General features: G+C 43.2%; 1 protein-coding gene across 1 annotated transcript; it reads right to left on the bottom strand.

The window, feature by feature from the left end:
- Positions 1-2,991: 2,991 nt before the first annotated feature.
- On the bottom strand, positions 2,992-8,998 carry LOC146682069 (NLR family CARD domain-containing protein 3-like). Its single transcript, XM_085448518.1, has 4 exons — positions 8,844-8,998; positions 7,156-7,397; positions 5,266-7,051; positions 2,992-3,194 (listed from the first exon to the last, which is right to left on the bottom strand). The coding sequence occupies exons 1-4, from the start codon at positions 8,996-8,998 to the stop codon at positions 3,017-3,019; spliced, it is 2,361 nt and encodes a 786-aa protein (XP_085304644.1). The 3' UTR covers positions 2,992-3,016.
- Positions 8,999-10,756: the final 1,758 nt, after the last annotated feature.

Below are 10,756 nucleotides of genomic sequence, written 5' to 3'. Positions count from 1 at the left end.
GTATCTATGAAGCGCCTTGAGGCGACTTTTGTTGTGATTTGGCGCTATATAAATAAAATTGAATTGAATTGAATGAGTAACAAGAAGAACTTTGCCTACTTCGTGTCTTGCTTGCTGTGTAATTATATTGTCTTCAACGTTCCAGCGAATAGGTTCAAGCTACAAACCTATCACCCACCCACACAGAAACATTTCCTCTCTGGAGCTTAACTTCTGCTTCATCTCCGCCTCTTTTCTTCATCCTCCGCCTCTCTTTTCTCTTCTTCGGTGTTCTGCAGCCACAGAGTCTCACAGCCGTTAGCACGCCCATACCTGAGCAGCTAGCATTACCCAGCATGCCGTGCAGCAGTGTCAGTTTGTAAATGTGCAAGAATTCCTGCTCCAAACTGTTACACAGAGTGCTGTGTGCTGTGACCTTTGACCTGCTAAAGACAGTCAGCTGTGGATTATTCATTGTTGTGTCTGATACTTAGAACTGTGAGGAAGAAGCTACACAGTTAATCAGGGTCCCCTCTCTCTGAATCAGGAAAGGTGGGCAGGCCGCGTGTGGGCCGCGGGCCATACGTTGAGTATCACTGTTTGAAATGTGAACATTGTTCTGCTGCAGTCAATGGACTAAACCAGAGAAGAAGAAAACAGACTTTACCATGAAGATCCTCAGTGTGGATCAGTATAATATCAGCCTGATGTCTGCAGTTTAGTGTCAGCACAACTTTCACATCATATTCATCTCAGCAGAACTAAAACATGCTGACTGACCTCAGAGTTTCAAGTTTACATCCTGGACTCTCCAGGAAACCACACAGATGCTTCACTCCTGAATCCTTCAGGTTGCTGTAGGTTCCACTCAGGTCCACCTCTGTGGGATACGAGGGGTTGGACTTCAGCGCTGCTGCCAGATAATCAAGGCCAATATCTGACAAATCACAGCTCTTCAATCTGTATAAAGAATGAAAGATGTAAGTTTATTAGACAAAGTGCTTGAAATCATTCAGTGTTTCATCATCTGTTCAGAGCTGAAGAAGGTTCAGAATGTAGAAGTTTAGAAAATGGAAACTCCAAACAGCTGAAGCCAACAGGAAGCAGCTTCAAACAAACACAACAAGAGAAAAAACTCTGAATGTTTCACATTAAAGTCGTACATTTCTCATAAAAACAGGACAAAGACTTGAAAAAGTCGTGTTTTTCCTTCCAGGAACCACATGGCTTCACTTTTAAAGGTGAAGTGTGACAGAAATGGACATATTTGAAGTCCAACACCTTTTTCCAGTCACATTATTAAAGCAGACAAACTACAAGCTCATTTTCATTCCAACAAGTCATCTTCTGACCTGGACTAACAACACTGGTCTCTATGTGCAGCTGGCTGTGAGACCAGTGCTCAGGGAGCGTCTACAAAGTGCAACACTGAAAGAACATCACACACTCATTTGCTTCCAGCACTTTCACACAAACATCTACTGTCATCATTCATGTTTCTGCTCCTCTGGATTCACACGGAGCCTCTGCTCATGCCGTTGCCATGGTGAATCATAGTATGTGGCTCCATAACTCAGACTGAGCATGCTCAGAGCTGATTGGCCTTACTCTGATCAGCTGATCTAGAAGAGAAAACTCTGCTATATGTACATTATGACATCTACACCTGAATCACAACACTCACACAAATATATCAACTGTGTTTAATATTTTGGCACGTAGATCATTTATGTGCTTCAGCTCTTCTTACATTTTACCACCAACATGTTTCAAAAGGAGCAGCTTTTACTTTGAAGGCCAGCTGTCTGTGTTTCCTGTTTTCATTGTTGGATAATGAAATAAGTCGATGCTTCAGTGCTTTGAATTGTGTTACACAAAGCAAAGTTTTCACGTTGTTCAGGCAGAATCGAGCGTTGAAGAATGAATTCACACGTCAATAAACATTTTCAAGCAGGACAATGAAAGCAGGAAATACCCCAAACTGCTATTTCTCATTCTACAACTTCAACAACTGCACATGAATTATACTTCATACACAGACCCACAGTCTCTGATTGCTCTGAAATCTCACTGACAGCCAATAGAAATAAAGAAAAGTCCAGACTGACAGTCTCTGTGGGGTTAGGCAGTGAACTGCTCACGCTGCGTTAAAGTGCATCACAAACTATTGGAATTGGATCCAACTTTGTGAAGAAGATTTTTTCTCAGCTGCTGCTTTGAACATTTCCTCATGAACTGTATTAAACTCTGTAAATGAACTGAGAACTATTTCTACATTTGAAACTATGGATTCATTTTCCCGTTCACTTCTGTACGTTAGTGTATAAATGAATGTTAGACTGGGCTCCATGGAAACACTTGGACTGGTCTCAGCTGCCTTCTTTCTGTAGTCCTTTCTCTTCTCCAGCTTCTGTTTGAAATCCTCTCACAGAGCCTGAAACCTGCTTTGCTGTCATGTGTGGGCCTGTGTTCCTCTGCTTTAACACAAACCTCACCACAGCAGCTGTGTGGGTCGTCTCTGTAGCAGCCCGATCAGCTTCTGATACATGAACATCATCACAGCTCCTAACTTCACCTTTATTAGCTTTGACATTCATGTCTTTCTTTTCTCTGTCTGTTTCCACACAAGCTCAAAGTCTCTGCAGCCTGTTTTTATCTGCTATCATCAGATCTCCAACAGCCTCATTCACATCCCTCACACACTCTACAGCCTCACCAGTACTGACTTCATCTTCACTGACTGATGGAGCACAACATGAACCTGTGGAGGCTGAAAAGCTGTCCTGACAAACATCTCCCCGTCACCACTCCACTTCTGTCAGCCTTTAAATGAACGCTGCTCAAGTCTGTCACTTCTATTTGGAGCCAAGAGGAAAAACTGTTGTTCAGTCGTTTGGAAAGACACAACATTTCTGAAAGCACTCAAACGTCTTCACATTTGTCTTCAGACACATCCTGAACATTTAGGAACTAAAGAACGTTTCAAATATCAAAGATCAGAAATATAGAAAAACAACAACAGCTGCAGTCAGTGAACTCACCTCAGAGTCTCCAGTCGACAGTTTGGACTCTCCAGTCCAGCACACAGAAGCTTCACTGCTGAATCCTGCAGCTTGTTCTCACTCATGTCCAGTTCTGTCAGATGGGAGGGGATGGACTTCAGAGCCGAGGCCACAACTTCACAATGAGTCCCTGAGAGTCCACAGTCAGCCAGTCTGTGATCATAGAAAATACAAAATGTGTTATTATAAAAGCAGAAAGTCTGCATTATAAACACAGACTGAATGTATATGAAGACAAAACAGAGTGAGGTCATAATCTGATGAACATCTGCTCTTCACATCTGTGCTTCAGCTCCTCTTACTGTGTTTGACATGACACAACGATTGAGTCTCTCTCAGACCTGCAGACTTTTAATGAGAATCTTTGTTTGGCTTTAATCTGCAGATGAAGGAGGAAGATGGTGTCACATTTAGGCTTCCATAATGTCCACAGTCTGTCACTGAGATCTGATCCAGAGTCAGAGTGAAGACACACATGTGGACTGTTTCCTGTCTTGAATCCAGAACATTTTGAATGAGCTCAGCTCAGTGAAGAGTTCCAGCTGGAAAGACGATCTCTGTTTGCTACCTGCTGCTGTCAGGTACGACTGTTCACGTCCACACTCAGGAAAAATCTGCTGACTGTCACCAAACGGAGCAGAAATCTCATCACTGGACAATAATGATGAATGAACTCAGAGCTGCTGATATCACATCTGATTTCAGGGGAACTAAACACAGAAATGATTGGCTCGTTTTAGCTTTCTGAGCCATTAGTCTGCAGGTTTATCACTAGTTGGCAGAAACAGACTTGTATTAATGTTCAGCGCTTCAGTGTTTGTGACTCCAGATCCAGGTGACAGCAAGTCAAAATGATGTTACCTGTCTGTGTCCAGCAGCAGCCTTTGAATATTGTTATAAACTCACGTGGATCAGTTTGTCTTTGATTGGTTTGTAAAGTTCAAATTCATTTATATTCATCAACTCTAAATGAAAAATGTTTTTCTTCTTCTATGTTTATTATTAGAGTAACAAATTCTTATAGTTTCCTGTTGTTGAGAATTTCAGTGTAAAACCACTCGGACCTGTGCATCACTGCACACTGTGAAAGTATTACTGCAGTTTAATCTATAATCCTAATCAGTGTGTTTACTGGACTGTAGTCAGACCTCCGTTATACCAAAGGAAACACTGAACGTCTTCAAAGTCACAATAAATTTATACTAAATGCTAATAAATACTGGAGTGTTAGAAAAGATGCTTCCAGCGTGTTTGTCTTTGATAGGGTTTATTCTGTTCGTCTACAGTCTGACCACTTGGGGGCGCTTTTGTCTCTTTTGCTCTGAGCCTTGGGTTTATTCAAACTGATTTTAATAAACTATTTTATGCAAGTTGAAGCTTCATCTCCATCTCCAGTGGTTGTTGCATATTTTATGACTATATTAGTAACAGTCAGAGAGTTTAGAGTAAATTAGATCTTCACGTTTGATTTTTGACACAACATAAATGGTGAGCCAGTGTCAGAGGAAGTGACAGCATCCACCGAGGACCGGGGGGAGTGGGAGGACTGGGGGACCAGGCCAACAAAAAGGTGATCACTGATACAGGTCAGCAAACATTTGCTCATTTGGTGTCTTAGAGCAGACTCCGCCCAGCTTTGTCGTCCATGGTTGCTCTTTCAAAGGAATCTAGTTACATATTATTTTACTTAATGATTTACTGACACCACTGACTATGCAGGACAACCCCACGTTTGGAGCCAGTGCACATGTGCAGTTCAATTCCTGGGCAGGTTCTGAAGATGGCCGAGCTGTCGAGGACAAAGTTACTAATGTGAAGCTAATGTGGTTAACAAAGATCTTCATAACTATGTGGAGCACAGTGTGCTTTCATCGTGGAGAAATCACACTGAAGAACTCGGCACACATTTTGGGGGGCCTTTCTGTTTGTTGCTACAATCTGCAAATTTCATTAAAAGTTTAATAAACTATCATCTGGTCTTTATTTTTAGTTAGCACATACCTTAAAAACTCTAAGCTGTAAGCTAATGATAGTTACATAACAGCAGATGCATGCTGGTGCAATAAGCTGTATGTTTTATTTTTGATCTGATTAGTCAAATAATCACAAAAATAATTGTTTGTGGCAGCCCTAGTGTGACCTCAAATAAGAAATGATTGCAGTTTATGACTGAGTAACTAAACTATCACCAACTGATAATATTAATGATCACATCTGGACTCACCGAGCCTTTCTGAAGTTCCTCACAGCTGGAATCAGTCTCAGTCGTCCCTCCTTTGTTGTGTTGTACTTCTTCAGGTCCAACTCATCCAGAACCTCCTCTGACATCTGCAGCATGAAGGCCAGAGCTGAGCAGTGGATCTCAGAGAGTTTCTTTGATTTGTTCTCTGACTTCAGGAACTCTTGGATCTCCTGAGATAATAAGATGTCGTTCATCTCCATCAGACAGTGGAAGATGTTGATGCTTCTGTCAGGAGAGGATTTTGTCTTCCTTCCTTTTAGATTCTTGATGACTCTCTGGATGGTTTCTGGACTGTTCTCTGTCTGACCCAGCAGACCTCCTAAGAGTCTCTGGTTGGACTCCAGACAGAGGCCATGAAGGAAGCGAACAAACAGGTCCAGACGACCATTTTTACTCCTGAAGGATTTTGTTAGTGTTTCCATCAAAAAATTGTCCAGAGATGACTCTTTGTATTTTTTTCCCAGGAAGTCCTTCAGCACCTCTGACTTCCTGTTGGTGAAACAGTGGAACATGTAGACTGCAGCCAGAAACTCCTGGATGCTCAGATGAACAAAGCAGTAGACTGGTTTCTGGAAGATCACACACTCTCTTTTGAAGATCTCTGTACAAACTCCTGAGTACACCGAGGCCTCTGTCACATCCAGACCACACTGCTCCAGGTCTTCTTGGTAGAACATGATGTTTCCTTTCTCCAGATGTTCAAACGCCAGCCTCCCCAGCTTCAGAAGAACTTCCCTGTCAGCCTCCGTCAGCTCCTGTGGACTCGTCTCATGTCCCTCGTGGTACTTGTTCTTCTTCCTCTTTGTCTGAACCAGCAGGAAGTGTGAGTACATGTCAGTCAGGGTCTTGGGCAGCTCTCCTCTCTGCTCTGTAGTCAACATGTGCTCCAGAACTGTAGCAGTGATCCAGCAGAAGACTGGGATTCTACACATGATGTGGAGGCTCCTGGATGTCTTCATGTGGGAGATGATTCTGCTGGACAGCTCTTCATCACTGAATCTCCTCCTGAAGTACTCCTCCTTCTGGGCGTCAGTGAAGCCTCGTACTTCTGTTAGCCTGTCAACACATGTAGGAGGGATCTGATTGGCCGCTGCAGGTCGGGAAGTTATCCAGACGAGAGCCGAGGGAAGCAGATTCCCCTGGATGAGGTTTGTCAGCAGCTGGCTGACTGATGACTTCTGTGTGACATCAGACAGCAGCTTCCTGTTGGTGAAATCCAATGAAAGTCTGCTTTCATCCAGGCCGTCAAAGATGAACAAAAGCTGAGAGACAGCCAGCTTCTCTGCTGTGACCTTCTGTAGTGTTGGATGGAAAACATGGAGCAGCTCCAGAAGACTGTACTGCTCCTCTCTGATCAGGTTCAGCTCCCTGAATGAAAGCAGAACCACCACACTGACATGTTGGTTCTCCAAGCCCTCTGCCCAGTCCAGAGTGAACTTCTGCACTGAGAAGGTTTTTCCAACACCAGCCACGCCGTTGGTCAGAACCACTCTGATGGGTCTCTGTTGGTCAGGTAAGGCTTTAAAGATGTCCTGGCACCTGATTGGAGTGTCATGGAGGGCGTCCATCTTGGAAGCTGTCTCCAGCTGCCTCACCTCATGTTGGCTATGAACCTCTTCACTCTGTCCCTCTGTGATGTAGAGCTCAGTGTAGATCCTGTTGAGGAGGGTTCTACTTCCTGTTTCATCACTTCCTTCAGTCACACGTTCACATCTCCTCCTCAGACTGATCTTATGTTCATCTAAAACCTCCTGCAGACCAACATCTGCTGAAAGAAAGAAAAACAGAAAGAAAACTCTTCAATGTCTGAACAACAACAAGAAGTCCAGTTTTCAGAAATGAGTCCATCAGCAGACAGATGTTCAGTCTTACTTTGTACACAGCTGCTCTGACTGGCTGTCTGCAGTCCAGCTCTGCTTCTGGATCTTTCTCCACACTGGGGACAGGACCAGTCTCCTGATGAAGCAGACTGGTCCCAGTATGAGGAGATGCACTGTCTGCAGAACCAGTGTCCACAGCTGGTAGAGACTGGATCCTTCAGGACGTCCTGACACAAAGCACAGCAGGACAGCTGCTCCTCCTCACAGACACCACTCCTCTTCCTCTTCCTCCCTCTGTGAACACATTTCTTTATCACTAAAATCATTGACTGTCAGTGACAAACATCCAGATTTGATGACACTGTGCAGAAGCTCTGATGGTCACAGAGAAAAGTCAAAGTGGAGAAACTTGTGTTTGAGTTCAGAATCCAAGTTTCCTTTGCTGTTCCTGCCTGTCTTATTAAACACAGAGTGATCAGCCTACAAACTCCACAGTAAAAGCCTTCATCACAGAGCCAATCAGGCAGAAGCTTCTGCACCATCAGGACACAAACAGAGAGGAGCTTCTATCCTCAGACCATCCAAGTCCTAAATCAGAACATGCTCCCCTCATAGCATCACCATCAGGGTTTAAACAGGACCTTACATCATGTTCTTGTCTCACTGTCATATTTCAGATCATACCTGATTCATTATGACGTCACACGCTGCTACACTGATCCTGCTGCTTCATTACTGCTGATATTACTCTGCTCACTCTGTTCAGTTACTCTGTTTACATCACTTTGCTCATTTGCTTTGTTCTGCTTGCACTGCTCTGTCAGTACATGCTGTGCTAATGTGGCACAAAGCACTTTAACATTACATCTGCACAATGTTTCATTATTTCATTTAATGATTGTTTCTAATGTTTTGTCCAGTCACAGGAGCAGCTCAGCACATTTCACTGTGTTGTACGTGTATGACGATGCCTGTGACAAATAAACAGCCTCGGACTCTTCAATCTTCTGCATTTCTTTGGAGATCAGCTCAGTGGCCTGTTGAGACCATCTTTCTATTTCTGATGACTCAGTTCAGATTATTATCCTGATACTTTCTTTTAAAATGTGATGAAATCATTTATCTGATGTTCTGACACAAATACACCAAAACAATCCCAAACAGCACAAACCACCACGTTACACACAGTGTAATAAAAATACAGGCAACTACAAATAAAAACACTTTAAAAATATAAACTAAAATTACAAAGTGGTCACAGAATTTCAAACACCCGTAAATGAGTCAGCAGCTCTCTTACATGGTCAGCTGAGCTCCATGATTGAAGAACATTGTTGCTGCAGGTTCATGACTGAAATATGGAGGACCTATTTCTTTGGACCGGTCACTCCTCACAGACACACAGCTGGATGCTGGAGACTGTGACCTCTGACCTCTGCAAACACAAACACATCACATGAATTACTGATTAATCTCTGTTTAAAATCTTTTAAGCAGCTGCAAACACACAAACTGGATGATGTGATGGTTTCTGTCAGTAATAGTTGTCTCAGATTAGAGTACAGACGGCTGCAGAGACGTTCACAGCAACAGAGAAGAAATCATTACCTTGGATTGCATTACTACTACGATTGATACTAGCATTATCGTACCCGGACCACCATTAGGAATCATTTATGATGTCACTGGCAGAACATTTATAGAAACAACCTTTGAACTCTGAGTCAGCAGCTCTCTTACATGGTCAGCTGAGCTCCATGATTGAAGTTCACTGTTGGTGCAGGTTCATGACTGAAATGTGGAGGATATTCTTTGGACCAGTCACTCCTCACAGACACACAGCTGGATGCTGGAGACTGTGACCTCTGACCTCTGCAAACACAACCACATTGCATTCATTTCACATCAATTAGTACACCACAAAAGGCATGCAAGAAACACAGTCTGAAGGCAAACTTCTGGCTTCAATAACATTCAACAGGTCAGGTGGAAACTTTTCTCAGATTTGATTCATGTTTTTATAGAACGATCCAGCTAAAAAAAATATACCATTAGGTCAGAGGTCAGCAACCTTCAGGACCCAAAGAGCCATTTGGAGCCAGTTTCCACGCAAAAGAAAACACTGGGAGCCACAAATACTTTTTGACATCTAGAATGAAGATAACACTGTATATACTGTTTTTTACCTTTATGCTTTGTGTGAACAACTAAGGTGTGTTGCTTATGAAATCCATGAAGTGCTACAGAGAAAATTACATGTTATTTATGTAATGAACACATTTGAACTCTTAAAGAAATATAACCAAAGGAAAGACACCCAGCTGAACTAAAATGATGTAGCAAACAAAAGCTGCTGTGAGCCGCCACCCTTATATCTCCTTTGGGCTTTTGGAGCCTTGACCTGACTTTTAAAAAATAATTGAAAAAAAGCTCTATGCTGCTGAAAGATGAAAAATAGATATTTGCAAAATTCTGCCTAAATATGTATTTTACCTGGTTAATGTGTGTGGCGGGGCGTGGTCTGCAGCGCCGCTGCAGGGGAGGCGGACGCACCTGAGCGGCACCCGCAATCACGCCTCGCCGCCTTAACGTCTGTGCTGTTGTGTTGGTGTGTGTCGGGCTGTGAGCTGCAAAGTTACAGCCGGCTGTGTGCGTACAGCAACCGTGTGTGAAAAGTGGTCAATAAAGAGAAGCTGAAAAGCGTGTTCATGCAAACATCGTCGGGTCTGCCGTGATATGTTTACAACCGGACTTCTGCTCCTGAACCTCTGCGCACAGCGTCTGCAGGTCGGGGCTGTACGAAGTCACTTTCATCTTTACAGGACTGTAAGCTGTCGTCTGTGAGGCGTGAGCGGTGTTTGTTTTTAACATAGTTCACGGTGGAGAACAGCTGCTGACATAATGTGGATCCAAGATCCATAACTGGCCTTCCTGGGGCTGAAAGTCTCGATAAATGCACGGCGTTTCGGCGGGTACACCGGCTTCCACGAGTGTGACGCTTATTTGAACGATGAAAAAATAAAAAAATATAATTTTCTTTTTATATTTCAATATCACAATAATCTTCCAATTTAGAACTACAAGTTAAAAAAGAACATAAATAAAATACACTTCAGCTAAATACTTCTAATTTATTTTCCCAAACCACGAGGAGCCGCACTGTAAGGACTAAAGAGCCGCAGGTTGCCGACCCCTGCATTAGTGTTAGTCAATGTTGCAACTGAACTGAAAAACAAAAGATTTTGGTCCAAAGAAACAAAGTCACTATTAATACAACACAACCCCCCCAAAAAGAGCCATGTAGACCCCGGGCTCTATGGGTCTTGTGCTCGGAGCTTGTTCCTGTGCTGCCATGATTAGTGCCTCTGTGCTGTCTTTCAGTCCAGCTTTGTTCAGCCACTGGTAGGATTTCTGGATGTCAGCCACTTCCTCTGCCTGCTGGTGGTGCAAACTGTGTCGTTCTGAGTTTCATTGGACGTCTTTGTCCAAAGCACCAGACAAAGGGCAAAGTAGATGCATTTGCATCAGCAGGAAAATACACCCCAAACTAGCATCATCATTATACAACTTTAACAACTGCCACTAAATGATACTTCATACACAGACCAGTGTTAGGTTAAGTTATGATGTCACTGGCAGAACATTTATAGAAA

Source organism: Copadichromis virginalis, linkage group LG23 (assembly GCF_057382275.1).
Source record: "Copadichromis virginalis isolate Kocher_CV1m ecotype Utaka linkage group LG23, C_Virginalis_male_GT1.1, whole genome shotgun sequence".
NCBI lineage: Eukaryota > Metazoa > Chordata > Actinopteri > Cichliformes > Cichlidae > Copadichromis > Copadichromis virginalis.
This window is presented reverse-complemented; position numbering and strand designations above follow the sequence as displayed.

Excerpts from the sequence above, each read along its gene's own strand:
- LOC146682069 (XM_085448518.1), bottom strand. The coding sequence starts at position 8,998 with ATGCAATGTGGTTGTGTTTGCAGAGGTCAGAGGTCACAGTCTCCAGCA. Across the intron at positions 7,052-7,155 it reads TCAGAGCAGCTGTGTACAAA|CAGATGTTGGTCTGCAGGAG; the intron begins GTAAGACTGAAC and ends TCTTTCTTTCAG. Across the intron at positions 3,195-5,265 it reads AGGAACTTCAGAAAGGCTCG|ACTGGCTGACTGTGGACTCT; the intron begins GTGAGTCCAGAT and ends CTATGATCACAG.